The sequence below is a fragment of the Oncorhynchus mykiss genome, chromosome 12 (assembly GCF_057628025.1).
Source record: "Oncorhynchus mykiss isolate SJ-2025 chromosome 12, ASM5762802v1, whole genome shotgun sequence".
In the NCBI taxonomy this organism is placed as follows: Eukaryota; Metazoa; Chordata; class Actinopteri; order Salmoniformes; family Salmonidae; genus Oncorhynchus; species Oncorhynchus mykiss.
The window spans coordinates 75,003,200-75,018,178 of record NC_143033.1 but is presented as its reverse complement, the minus strand read 5'-3'; the positions used below and the strand labels follow the sequence as shown (position 1 = coordinate 75,018,178).

Sequence of the window (14,979 nt, the reverse complement as noted above, 5' to 3'; positions counted from 1 at the left end):
TGGGTGTGGGCAGACTGGTGTGAGGAAAGTAGACAGGGCCAGCATGGTTTCAGCCTCCTACCTGGGTCAGAGAACCAGGAGAGCCCAGGCTAGCCTGAGGAGTGGGAAAATATATATTCTTTAGATTTAGGCCATACTTGGCCAGAAATGCCTTTTTTAAAAGTAGGCTACTTTGGTTAGGGCAAGTATGTTGACATCCACACTGCCAATAGCACAGTGAGATTGATGTATGAGAGAACCAATTTTTATTTACCTGGTGTGGTGGAGTGTTAGCCAAAAATGAAATTGTATTTATCCATTTACTTTGTCTTTACGTAGTGTCATCTAATGATGTGTCTTCATGCACAGGAAGTGGAGAAGGGCAACAGGGTGATAATCTGTTATGTCAGCTTGTTCACCTGGTGTGACACAAGACTCCTAGTTGTTACAGGAAACAGGCTGTTTGTCACTGCATCCGTCTGCATATGTTCATCAAGCAGTTCATTTTAGATGTGGGGAATTTGACCTGGAAGTGAAACCTGATTGTAATGGACAAAGTGGACAGTTGAGTCAGCACGTGTTATTTTCTCTCTTCCCTTGTCTTGGGATTTGGGTCTGCTATTCTTTCTTGGCAATGTGTCTAATTCAAAGCCATACTTAAAACTTTGTGATTCTACTTGAGACGCAGACGTCTCAAGTAGGCACCTGGAAATGCAAATGCGCTACGCTAAATGCTAAATGTACTCGTTAAAACTCAAACGTTCATTAAAATACACATGCAGGGTATTGAATTAAAGCTACACTCGTTGTGAATCTAGCCAACAAGTCAGATTTTTAAAATGCTTTTCGGCGAAAGCATGAGAAGCTATTATCTGATAGCATGCAACACCCCAAAATGCCTGAAGGCGACGTAAACAAAATAATTAGCGTAGCCGGTGCTACACAAAAACGCAGAAATAAAATATAAAACATTCATTACCTTTGATGATATTCTTTGTTGGCACTCCTATATGTCCCATAAACATCACAAATTGGTATTTTTCCCGATTTAAATCCGTCCATGAATGCCCAAAATATCCATTTGTATAGCCTGTCTGCTTCAGGAAAAAAGCTCTCTTCCAACACGCAACGTCATTTTTAAAAATTATATAAGTTGCCTATATTCTTTGACAAAACACTTCAACCTACTTTTGTAACCCAACTTTAGGTATTTGTAAACGTTAATAAGCGATCAAATTGATCACTGGGCGATCTGTATTCAATAGCAGCTACTCAAGAAAACAATGTCCATTTTTCAATCTTCCAAAATCGATTGTTGTAGGCTGGATGGAATGACGGATCTATTGGTAATGTCTCAAAGGATTTTTGTCAATGAAAATTACGTTTTTGGCGACATCGTGTGGAAGCTGTAGGAATTGCATCCGTGTCCATATTAAATTTGGTTTCCTTTAAACAATACATGAAAGGGGCGCATGGATACTTTTTTCAGTGACCAGTTTTTCTTGCGCTTTTCGATGAAACACACGCTCTGTTATAGTCGCAGCCGTGATTTAACCAGTTTTAGAAACTTCAGAGTGTTTTCTATCCACACATACTAATCATATGCATATACTATATTCCTGGCATGAGTAGCAGGACGCTGAAATGTTGCGCGATTTTTAACAGAATGTTCGAAAAAGGAGGGGGTAGGATGAAGAGGTTAAGTGCCCTTTAATTGAACACATATGGACCACGATTTGCTTTTTTTGGTATGTGAAAAACAGAACTCCCATCCCTGAAACTTGAATCGCAACATAAAACAAGGACCATTTCCTTTTCTTGACAATGGGGAGTGAAAATGAAAGAAATCATGACTAAAAGGTAGAGAATGACTTTTAAATTGAAGGTCATTATTAGTCAGCATTGAATTCCCATCATCTTGGATCAGAAGCTGGGAAGATGAGAAGGGGTTGAAACAATGCCAGCATCCTGTTCACAGGATGGTACGGCTCCTCTCCAGCCCCTTTTGAACTTCACTTAGTCAGACAGTGACAATGACTATTTTCCATTTATTTAACCACTCGAGGTATGAATTTTCTCAACTTGCATTTCAGCATATGTAGTATTTGAAAATGTTTGCGCTGTGTATCCATGAAGTAGTGGTATAATATCACTAGGTAACACAGATGGCTGCCCAGGAGATGGAGCTCAGTGAGATACTGTAATTTGAGTTCAGATTTTGTTTCTCCAGGGTGGGGAAACCGTCTCAATAAAGCGCTTCAATGGAGAGGCCTCAATTCACCAAGAGCCCAGGGGCAGCCCGTTAGGCTGATCTTATTGAAAAATGCATCTGTTTAGAGAACCAGGGTGCCGGTATTTTCCTGTTTAATATATCCGACTACTAGGGGAGGAGAAACTGTCTGGATCGAAATCTGTGTAATTACAATGAACTCCCAACCTGTATTCCCCCACAGGAATACAAACATGAGCGAGAGGCCTGTGTGAACTACATATGAAGTGCCTGCCCTCTCCCTATGTGCTGCATGCAGGCTGAAGGATGGGACTGGTGCTGGACCTACAGTACTCAGCAATAGACCCGTTTCTCTAGGACAATACTTAACATGTCATCAGGCCGTGAGATGCATTTGATAATAGGTGTTATGCTGTTTCTGTTTGCTCATACACTGCTCAAAAAAATAAAGGGAACACTTAAACAACACAATGTAACTCCAAGTCAATCACACTTCTGTGAAATCAAACTGTCCACTTAGGAAGCAACACTGATTGACAATGAATTTCACATGCTGTTGTGCAAATGGAATAGACAACAGGTGGAAATTATAGGCAGTTAGCAAGACACCCCCAATAAAGGAGTGGTTCTGCAGGTGGTGACCACAGACCACTTCTCAGTTCCTATGCTTCCTGGCTGATGTTTTGGTCACTTTTGAATGCTGGCGGTGCTTTCACTCTAGTGGTAGCATGAGACGGAGTATACAGCCCACACAAGTGGCTCAGGTAGTGCATCTGATCCAGGATGGGACATCAATGCGAGCTGAGGCAAGAAGGTTTGCTGTGTCTGTCAGCGTAGTGTCCAGAGCATGGAGGCGCTACCAGGAGACAGGCCAGTACATCAGGAGATGTGGAGGAGGTCGTAGGAGGGCAACAACCCAGCAGCAGGACCGCTACCTCCACCTTTGTGCAAGGAGGAGCAGGAGGAGCACTGCCAGAGCCCTGCAAAATGACCTCCAGCAGGCCACAAATGTGCATGTGTCTGCTCAAACGGTCAGAAACAGACTCCATGAGGGTGGTTTGAGGGCCCGGCGTCCACAGGTGGGGGTTGTGCTTACAGCCCAACACCGTGCAGGATGTTTGGCATTTGCCAGAGAACACCACGATTGGCAAATTCGCCACTGGCGCCCTGTGCTCTTCACAGATGAAAGCAGGTTCACACTGAGCACATATGACAGAGTCTGGAGACGCTGTGGAGAACGTTCTGCTGCCTGCAACATCCTCCAGTATGACCGGTTTGGCGGTGGGTCAGTCATAGTGTGGGGTGGCATTTCTTTGGGGGGCCGCACAGCCCTCCATGTGCTCGCCAGAGGTAGCCTGACTGCCATTAGGTACTGAGATGAGATCCTCAGACCCCTTGTGAGACCATATGCTGGTGCGGTTGGCCCTGGGTTCCTCCTAATGCAAGACAATGCTAGACCTCATGTGGCTGGAGTGTGTCAGCAGTTCCTGCAAGAGGAAGGCATTGATGCTATGGACTGGCCCGCCCGTTCCCCAGACCTGAATCCAATTGAGCACATCTGGGACATCATGTCTCATCCACCAACGCCACGTTGTACCACAGACTGTCCATGAGTTGGCGGATGCTTTAGTCCAGGTCTGGGAGGAGATCCCTCAGGAGACCATCCGCCACCTCATCAGGAGCATGCCCAGGCATTGTAGGGAGGTCATACAGGCACGTGGAGGCCACACACAGTACTGAGCCTCATTTTGACTTGTTTTAAGGACATTACATCAAAGTTGAATCAGCCTGTAGTGTGGTTTTCCACTTTAATTTTGAGTATGACTCCAAATCCAGACCTCCATGGGTTGATAAATTTGATTTCCGTTGATCTTTTTTTTTTTTTGCGTGCCCATAGTAAACTGAAAAAAAATCTGTCAAAAATTGCTAATATATGCATATAATAATTATTATTGGATAGAAAACACTCTAAAGCTTCTAAAACCGTTGGAATTATGTCTGTAAGTATAGCAGAACTCACAGGGCAGGCATTCTTCCAAACTAGTTTTGTGGTCATGAAAGTTGGGGCAACTTTGACGTCATCGCCCCCACCCTTCCCAACCAGCTATGGATCTGGGGACACTTTCTATGTCTTCCACTAGATGTCCTCATTCAGTAGAGCGTTTAATCGTTCAAATCCCGTGAGAATTGGCCCTATGGGAGTGAATTGAGTGAGTGCCGCGAGAAAATACCTGTGCGTTAGGGCGCGAATTGGTCCCAGCCATTCCTTTGTTCCAGCACTCCGGGGGAGAGCTAACAATGACCGGTTGAATAGAAAATTGTTTTCTATGATTACAACATCCTAAAGCTTGATTCTGCACATAGTTTAACCTGTTTAGTCGACATATAATATGTAATTTTGAAGTTTTGATGCGCAACTTTTCCAGACCAGAGGACATTTTGGGTGCATTTCAGCTGATATTGTTAGCAGTAGCTAATACAAAGACACAAGACTTGAAACCAAACGATGTTTTGGGTAAGTATGAACCCTTCCAGTACATTCTGAACGAAGACCATCAAAGGTAAGGGAATATTTATGCTGAAATCTGTGTTTCTGTTGACTCCAACATAGCGCTCAGATATAAGCAATATTTCTTCGCTGTCTCAGAATATTGAATAGTGAGCGATTTCTGTAACGTTAAAAATAAATGTAACAAAGCGATTGCATTAAGAAGCAGTGTATCTTTCTAACTATATGTAGAACATGTATATTTAGTCAAAGTTTATGATGTCTATTTACGTTATCGTGCCGCGCTACCTATATTTTCTGCTGACTTTTTTGAGTATTTTCTGAACATGAATTCAATGTAACTGGACATTTATGGATATAAATGGCATATTATTGAGACTGAACATTCATTCAAACAGAACTTTTGTGCGTTTTGCCAGCAGCTCATCGTTGAGCGTCAAGCATTGCACTGTTTATGACTTCAAGCCTATCAACTCCCGAGATGAGGCTGGTGTAACCGAAGTGAAATGGCTAGCTAGTTAGCGCGCACTAGTAGCGTTTCAAACGTCACTCGCTCTGAGCCTTCTAGTAGTTGTTCCCCTTGCTCTGCATGGGTAACGCTGCTTCGATGGTGGCTGTTGTGTTGCTGGTTCGAGCCCAGGGAGGAGCGAGGAGAGGGACGGAAGCTATACTGTTACACTGGCAATACTAAAGTGCCTATAAGAACATCCAATAGTCAAAGGTTAATGAAATACAAACGGTATAGAGGGAAATAGTCCTATAATTCCTATAATAACTACAACCTAAAACTTCTTACCTGGGAATATTGAAGACTTGTGTTAAAAGGAACCACCAGCTTTCATATGTTCTCATGTTCTGAGCAAGGAACTGAAACTTTAGCTTTCTTACATAGCACATATTGCACTTTTACTTTCTTCTCCAACACTTTGTTTTTGCATTATTTAAACCAAATTGAAAATGTTTCATTATTTACTTGAGGCTAAATTGATTTTATTGATGTATTATATTAAGTTAAAATAAGTGTTCATTCAGTATTGTTGTAATTGTCATTATTACAAATAAAAAATTGGCCGATTTTAATCGGTATCGGCCTTTTTGGTTCTCCAATAATCGGTATCGGCGTTGAAAAATCAGAAATCGGCCGACCTCTAGTCCGCACGCATGAACAGAAGACTGGAGGCCAGGCGGCGCCTAAAATTAGATCCTTATTTAGCATTTGCCCAAAGGAGCTGGGCTGTCTTGCATTTTGTAAATCATTTCATCTCAAAGGAGCTCAGAGCAGCTGTTGTTGAGGGAGGGTGCGGTAATACTGGATTCATTCTCATTTAAGGCGTTACAACAGGAAAAGGTGGAGAAGAACAATAATCCGAAAGACCATTTCCTATGCACATTTGTTCTCAACCTGATATCCATGAGGTAGTGAAGCCAAATAATTACCACTGCTACCTGGGCATTTTAATAATATACAGTATTGCATTGGGCAAATCACTGCAAATGTACATCTGACAGCAGTAAAGAGTGAGTGAGCGGTGCTAAGCCCAAACGACAGTGGCCTTCCCCTCAGTCACCCCAGGGCCCTGGTCACTTAAGACTTTGTCTGGAGTGGAGTGACAGTCATTCTTCTCTTTTCCCTCTGCTGGAGAAGTAAGTCGCCTCACACGAACCCTGACTCTCTTTACCCCACTTCCTATAAAGTCACAAGCTCTGGTCTGGCCTGAGCCAACACAATGCTCTCTCCAGCACCCCGTTCTGGAAAGGGAAAGATGGCAGCTTGTGAGCGTCCAAAGATTCCAGTGCTCACATGGAAACAGGGGTTCACTGGGCCCACACAAATCAAGTTATTTGATATCAAGCCACGCCCAAATTTCATACAGGATATATCCATTACGATGAATCATAAGACTGAAGGTACTGTACAGCAGACAGATTGGGAGCATAATCTGCTTTACAGTATCTTCTGTTTTTATGATTCTGTATATCCTGTTTGAAATTTGGGCTTGATTTGGAATAATTGTGGCCTTCCCCTGTATTATGAGAATGGGCTTTGAGTGAAACTTCACAAATGAGGCCAGGGAAACACAGATTATTCATGTGTGAGGACGTTAGAGACTAAGATTATATGGTTTGTATGTGTTTCAGGAGGCTTTCTCAGAGTATGCGTCTTATGGTGGTGTGTTTGTGCTTGTTCATGATGGGGGGTTTTAATGAGGCTTGAGGTTTTTCTCCTCTGCCTTCTACGTTATTCTCAAAGTTATGACGATAACCCTTAATTAACTGTGATCTGGTGTAAATGAGCTATGACGAGCCAAAGGGCATAGCTAATAATCAGAGAGACCATCTCATTGCCATGTGACTCCTCTGGGTGGTCAGAGTGTATATCTGCTTTAATAGCTTCTCATTCCTTGCAGACTGGATGTGCAAGATAGCCTAGCGGTTAGAGCGTTGGGCCAGTAACCAAAAGGTTACTGGTTTGAAGCCCCAAGCCGGCATTGTGGGACAATCTGCCGTTCTGCCCTTGAGCAAGGCAGTTAACCCCCAACAACAACTGCTCCCCGGTCTCAGATGACATGGACGTCTTTTTAAGGCAGCCCCCCCCCCTCACACCTCTCTGGTTGAATGCATTGTTGTGCAACTGACTATAAGTATCCCCTTTCCCCCAATATCATTCCAACGGGCAACAGCTATGCAGTAAAAAAAAAAAAATGGTCTAAATTAGACTATTGTTCTAGGACCACAAAATGGATCCTGGATGCTTGGCTCCTGTATCTATACATCCTACAAAGTCTCTCTGAAAGCTTTCCCCAGCAGGTGTGTGTGTGTGTGTGTGTGTGTGTGTGTGTGTGTGTGTGTGTGTGTGTGAGTGATAACTGCAAAACTTTCCGTTGCTATTATTCATTATGTGTGTGAGATGACGTCTCATCGTCCTCTTGTTCCCCCTCAGTCCATCCTGCTGCTGGGAGGCGTGGCTCTAGCCTGCCTGGCCCTGGACCTCCTCTTCCTGCTGTTCTACTCCTTCTGGCTGTGCTGCCGGCGGAAGAAAAGCGAGGAGCAGCCCAACGCCGACTGCTGCTGCACCGCCTGGTGTGTCATCATCGCCACGCTCGTCTGCAGGTGAGTCCCACATGGAAAGACGTACGGCTCTGATCACTCAACATACCCTTGGTTCACTACCTAAAATACAGGCCTAGCTGTAATGAGGTGGGCCATCTCTAATTTCAACATGTAAAGCCTGGGACTGCAGACGACAATGCAAGGATTAGCAATGTTCACCATCACCCCTTAACATCCTCGATTGGCCCTGTAGTGCACCGACATAAGCGCGTTCCATGCATGATGGAGCAGTTTGTGCCTTTTTTAATCTCCTCCTTGATACCTTTGTTATCTAACACATTGCCAGCAGTCTTCCTCTGAGATGAGTGAACACCACCCACGGTGTCATGCGTGACTGGCTTTAAGACCTCATGCCTAGTCTGCCGGAGGGAATTTATTAGGGGTTTAACGGTACATGTATTCGTACCGGACCGTTCGGTACAGGGACCTCGGTTCGGTCCATACTGTGAACCCGAATGAATACATAACAGATATTTACAGTCCAAAATAAAAACACTAGACCTGTGTCTCTTGAGTACATTTCAGGCTATTCCGTTAAAACAGCTAGTTCCTTTGCATAATTTTTTTATCAACATTTTAATTTTAATTGGCGCATATCAAACTGTACTTTTGTGAGGTGCAGAAGTTAATTATTTTTGTATGATGGTGAGTGGTGGGATTGATTAACCAGAATTGGAGGGTCTTCATTCATCGTTTAAATCTCCAGTTTGGGAACATTTTGGCTTCCCAGTAGATTACAGCGCCGATGGACAGAGAGTTGTGGATAAATGCTTAACAGTATGTCGTTCAAGGAGATTAGCCTATGCAGCTGCCAACACCTCATGTTGACACCCCAGTATACCGGAACAAGACAGAAACGCTAAGAAATAATAACAACATCGTCTCCCCTCTGCATTCAAGCATTCTTTGGCAGCTGATTCTGACCTGGCCAAAGAAATTACAAGAGCGATTGTAAAAAATAAACAGTCTACCAGTCTTCGGTTTATAGCTGCAGACATGCGACCATTGACGGTGGTTGAGAATGGGGGGTTTCAGCCCCTCATAAAAGTGCTCGAGCAACTATCATGGTGCATTAATAACCAAGAGGGATGGGTACATTTTATATATATATAGGACTGGGAAAAATCCACTTGAATGGCCCTCCAACAGGTAAATTCCCACCTCTCACATAGTTCGAAACGCAGCATCAGAGTGGAAGCTTGAGAGGCCCAACATAACAGTTCTGTCACAACAGACAATGCCAGGAACATTGTGAATGCTGAACATTGTGAACAGCATTTAATTTTCCCACTGTACCGAAACCAAACTGAAACGTGACTCCAAAACCGCAACACGTACCGAACCGTGGGTTTGGTGAACCGTTACACCCCTAGAATTGATGGATAGTTTACTCTGCTGGAGGCTGTGCTCTAAGGAGAGCAGAACTGTGACCTGTCTCCGAACTCATAATGGACACAGGAGGTATTTGACACACACACTGTCAGATGCCACTTTTATTGTTGTTTATACCACCCCCCTTCTGAACTGAGGATACAAGAGCAGATCTTCATTTGACATTGGACTTCACAAACCATGGGTTGCATGCTGTAGTCTGGGGATGACAGACAGGACCCCCACAATTCTTCTAAACTTTGACCTGTAAATTTAATCCCTTTGAGAAATTATTCTGTTTTTGTGTAGGCAAACAATTTCTCTGCAGTGGAAGGGATGTAGTTTGGTATCTTGTAGCATCTGAAAGCTGCTGCTGCTGGTTTAGTGTCTAACTATTGTGGTGAGATGGTGGTATTTTTAGAACTAATCTTCTGCTTACTTCATTGAAGCTCTCAATTGGAGGGTAGGCTACTTGGGCGCTTGCTGCATGGTGTTAACCCCTTCCCGTCTGGTGTTCACATTTTTTAAACAATCTAGCATCTACTCAAGCAGAGAATGAGAGGTGCACAGGGTTAAAAGGCTTGACACCACAAATCCCTCTACTAGATATTTTCTGCAGTCTGCCTCAAATGAAATAATCCTCAATCACGGCTACTTTTTTGTATCTAGGCTGTTAGCTTTCCTTTCTTAGTCTAGGTTATCTAACTACTTACAGTTGAAGTCGGAAGTTTACACACACTTAGGTCATTAACTTATTTTTCAACCACTCCACAAATTTCTTGTTAACAAACTATAGTTTTGGCAAGTTGGTTAGGACATCTACTTTGTACATGACACAAATAATTTTTCCAACAATTGTTTACAGACAGATTATTTCACTTATAATTCACTGTATCACAATTCCAGTGGGTCAGAAGTTTACATACACGAAGTTGACTGTGCCTTTTTAAATAGCTTAGAAAATTCCAGAAAAGGATGTCATGGCTTTAGAAGCTTCTGATAGGCTAATTGACATCATTTGAGTCAATTGGAGGTGTACCTGTGGATGTATTTCAAGGCCTACCTTCAAACTCAGTGCCTCTTTGCTTGATATCATGGGAAAATCCAAAGATAACAGCCAAGACCTCAAATTGTAGACGAGTCGGGTTCATCCTTGGGAGCAATTTCCAAACGCCTGAAGGTACCACGTTAATCTGTACAAACAATAGTATGCCAGTATAAACACCATGGGACCACGCAGCCGTCACACCGCTCAGGAAGGAGATGCGTTCTGTCTCCTAGAGATGAACGTACTTTGGTGCGAAAAGTGAAAATCAATCCCAGAAATGTCTTCTGGTCTGATGAAACAAAAATACAACTGTTTGGCCATAATGACCATCGTTATGTTTGGAGGAAAAAGGGGGAACTTGCAAGCCGAAGAACACCATCCCAACCATGAAGCAGGGGGTGGCAGCATCATGTTGTGGGGGTGCTTTTCTGCAGGAGGGACTGGTGCACTTCAGGAAAATGATGTGGATATATTGAAGCAACATCTCAAGACATCAGTCAGGAAGTTAAAGCTTGGTCGCAAATGGATCTTCAAAATGGACAATGACCCCAAGCATACTTCCAAATTTGTGGCAAAATGGCTTAAGGACAACAAAGTCTAGGTATTGGAGTGGCCATCACACAGCCCTGACCCCAATCCAATAGAACATTTTTGGGCAGAACTGAAAAAGCTTGTGGTGCAAGGAGACCTACAAACCTGACTCAGTTACACCAGCTCTGTCAGGAGAAATGGGCCAAAATTCACCCAACTTCTAGTGAGAAGCTTGTGGAAGGCTACCTGAAACGTTTGACCCAAGTTAACCTGTTATGGCTGCATCCCTTGTTCTCAATTTCCTCCTGAAGACATACCCTAATCTAACTGCCTGTAGCTCAGCCCCAGAGGCAAGGATATGCATATTCTTGGTATCATTTGAATGGAAACAATCTGAAGTTTGTGGAAATGTTAATTGAATGTAGGGGAATATAACACCAATAGATCTGGTAGAAGAAAAAAACTTCAAAAATGAGCGAGCTACATGACATTGAGCATGAAGTCACCCAGGTGTCCCACACAAATGTACCCAAGTGGCCGAATTGGTACAGTGATTCATTTTGAAGGAAAGAACGATATACAAAATACATAAATGCTATTCTAACACTCACCCCCCAAAAATATATATTAAAAAATATATATATATATTTATATATAAAAATAACAAGAGTAACTATTTACACATGTTCTATTTACAATATTGTGAAGACCCTCAGTCCTCTACACAATATTGTGCTGCTGGTGCCATGGCCCATGGCTTTACACCAAAAAGAGACTGCTGAGGCTTACTGAACAGGTGGTGCAGGTGATGGGGCACTTCCTGTTATAAAGGGCACAACGGCATCTCCCTACTGTGCCCTTTTTGCCCTGAGGCACATTCATGCCTGCAGAGATTAATCTGGTCAGGTGAACACCACTGGTTGGAGCAGAAGGGACAGAGGTAGAGGGGACAGAAGGTGCTACAGTGGACTTGCTGTAGCTAGCAAGCTCCTGGATGAGCAGCTCCCTGAAGGCTAGCTGTGAGATGGGAGGCTGTCCACAGCTCTTGGCCATTTCCTTCTGCAGGATGAAGGAATTCACCACAGCAATGTCAATGCAATTATAGAAAAATGTCTTGTACCATTTCATGGTCTTGTGGAGAACATTGTAGTATCATATCCTACCTCCCATGCCCTTGTTGTAGTCCTTCACAGCAGCTGGAATGGGGACATTTTTTGTGGTCCATGCCCCGCTACCGTCCTTCACACGCCTGACGACGTGATCACCACTGGAGGACTTGTGGATAGTTGTGCACATGACCACCTCTCTGGGATCCATCCACTTTACAAAGAGCAGGCCATCTTCACGAATCCATCTCATGGTACCCCGCTCAGCCCACTTAGGCATTTTGTTCACCTTTGTTTTTGGAAAGCCCTCTCTGTTGGTCCGAATGGTGCCACAAGCCCACACTTCCCGCTTCCTCAGCTCTGTAAACAGGGTAGGGCTTGTGTAGAAGTTGTCCACAAACAGTTTGTAGCCCTTCCCCAGCAGTTGAAAATCCAAAAACTCCATAACGGAATCATAACTCAGTCCATTACCGGTAGCAAAACTGTTTATCCCCCCCATAAACAAAAAAATTGCACGTGTAGGCACACACACAATCTGCCAAAACAAACAGTTTGTAACCCCATTTGGTTGGTTTGTTACGCATGTATTGTTTGATGCTGATTCTGGCCTTTGAGGCTACCATCCTCTCATCGATTAACAGGTTCTGGGCAGGCTGAAAATAGGTCTTGCAGGCCTCAACGATGCTGGGGTAGAGAGGTTTGATTTTGCAGAGCCTATCAAAACTTGCGGTGCCTCTTCTTGTCATTCTCCCCATCAACTTCTGGGTCACTGATGTGAAGCGCCCGTGAGATAGTCAGAAATATTTTAGAGGACATGACAGTGGTGGTGAAAGGCAGTTGATAGAGAGCTGACGTTTTCCAGTAGTCCCTCAGTTTTCAACTTCACCAGCACCATGTAAATGACCAGTGAAAGAAAGCAGAAAAGATCTGACATGGAAATGCCTCTTTCTTTCCTGCCTGCTTCTTAGCCCCATACTTATTGGTGTTCGCCACCAGGGAATCAACAACTGACGAGGTGAGAAAGTTGAAGGGGGCTGTACTTTGCAGTCATGTCTAGTTGAGGTCCTGGCTGCCTTTTTTATCTAAAAGCTGGTGGAATTGGTTCCACATCTTCCAACACAGTGTGTCAACGACCCTCTGGCCCTCTGTCTGCGGGTTTCTGTCTTCCCCACCTCTGACTTCAAACCTCTACATGGCAGGGTAGGTGTGGAGCCAGTGACAGCAGGGGTCCGGCAGGATGAACAAGCTTCAGAGGGGGATGGACACCTAGACATTGGTGGCGCATAATCAGAATCACTGCCACTGTGGGGGGAAAAAAAATAATCTGTAAGAATACTTTCACGTATGAGCCCTGTATCAACACGTAAAATAAACAATGTACTATATAGAGTACAGGGAACATAATCACTATGGTGAAGTGCTGTTCCATGCCATGTTTATATAAAATACATTTAAAAAATATCACACACACACAATGTATAGCCAAATGTGTACCTTACACATTTCATTACTGATGATATTTTTATATATTGCAAATAAAATAAGAATCTCAACAACAACAAATCTCATAAATAATATTTTATATTCATTTCAAACAACGACATTAGCATGATAAGATTTTACCAGTCCAGCATGGCATCCTCTCTGTACAGAAACATGTCTTCCGCCTGGGAGTCAAAACTTGCCTCGCTGAAAGATTAATCTTCCTGAAGCAACTCTGTCTCGCGTTCTCAATCAATTTCTTCTATAATTTGGGTTACATCTGTATATCTAGACTTTGTTTTAGCTTTTCCTGATTTATTCACCATAATTTAAATTATATAAAATTGCTGAAAATGCACTTCACTATGTACTGCTATGCGTAACACTCGTGGCTCCGTCAAGTAGAATTTGCAATGGCGAATGAACTTCTTTTATGCCAGAGTTTACGCCAAAGGCTGGTCTTCGAACGTATAACCATTACATATTGCAGTTTACCTCAGCTCAATGGCTATCTTCCAAGCTAGATTTCAAGATGATCAGTGGTCATTGGGCCAAAATACAGTCAATCAATGACAGACCGCTCCTACCATTGGTGCGCAGTGAGGTCATTGATTGGTGTCTTCAAATCGGGTTGTTTCGGTCAATGCGTCCTGGAAAAAGAGCCATCAAGTGTGATTGTGTTACTAAAAAAACAGAGGATTGCAATGAAACCAACCATGACTGGATAAACGTGTGTTTAGTCTGTGTATTTACCAAAAATGTTTCATCCAAAGTTGAATGAGACGGAAATCACGACGCAAGCGGTTTACATATGTTTCGTGTTAGGCTATAATAATGGATTTTATCAAACAAAACTAACATTCACTGTGGAGCTAGGACAATTGGCATTGCCACCAGAGGAATATTTTCAAAGGTAAGTGATTTATTTTATTGTTATTTCTGACTTTTGTGATACTAATGCTTGGTTGGAAAATGCTAGTAATACTTTTGTTAGATGGGTGCTCTCCTCAGATAATCGCATGGTTTGCGTTCGACGTAAAGCCTTTTTGAAATCTGACACAGCGGCTGGATTAATAAGATGTTAAGCTTTTAAATGATGCAAGACACATGTATTTACGAGAATGTTTAATATTACGAATGGTGTATTTAGAATTTTAGCGCTCTGCAATTTCACTGGCTGTTGGCCAGGTGCGAGAGAGGTTAAAGCTGGTGCGAGAGAGGTTAAAGCTGGTGCGAGAGAGGTTAAAGCTGTTGAAGTGGTTGTTGTCTGACTGAGAGACTCTATTATGAAGATGAGGACATATTGATTCTGTTTAGAGTAAGTTGATGCCACAGAACACTGAATAAGTGGAATGAGGAAGTTGGAGAGGCATTGTTGTGCAATGTAATCTTCTGTATGATTATGAACAGTGAAGTGTGTTACACAGAAACCTTTTTTTGTGGTCATGCTCAGCTGTTATTTTTATTTATTTTATTTAACCTTTTATTTAACTAGGTAAGTCAGCTGTTGAACAGCTCTAGGCTGAACCACAACTGGTTTAATGGCCAGCCATATTTAGGCTTTAATTTGCATCATTGGTATATGCAAGTTCCTGCGCTGCACTGCAGTCAG

The 14,979-nt window shown here is 43.1% G+C and overlaps 1 protein-coding gene across 3 annotated transcripts in view; it reads left to right on the top strand.

Annotated features, from left to right (window-relative positions):
* The window catches only part of ttyh3a (tweety family member 3a), a 58,132-nt gene that overhangs the window by 7,016 nt on the left and 36,137 nt on the right, over window positions 1-14,979 (top strand). For all 3 annotated transcript variants that reach the window (XM_021624923.3, XM_090193308.1, XM_090193307.1), the window contains exon 2: window positions 7,660-7,829. In XM_021624923.3, the coding sequence (XP_021480598.1) occupies window positions 7,660-7,829 (170 nt within the window). The remainder of the gene's footprint in view (window positions 1-7,659; window positions 7,830-14,979) is intronic.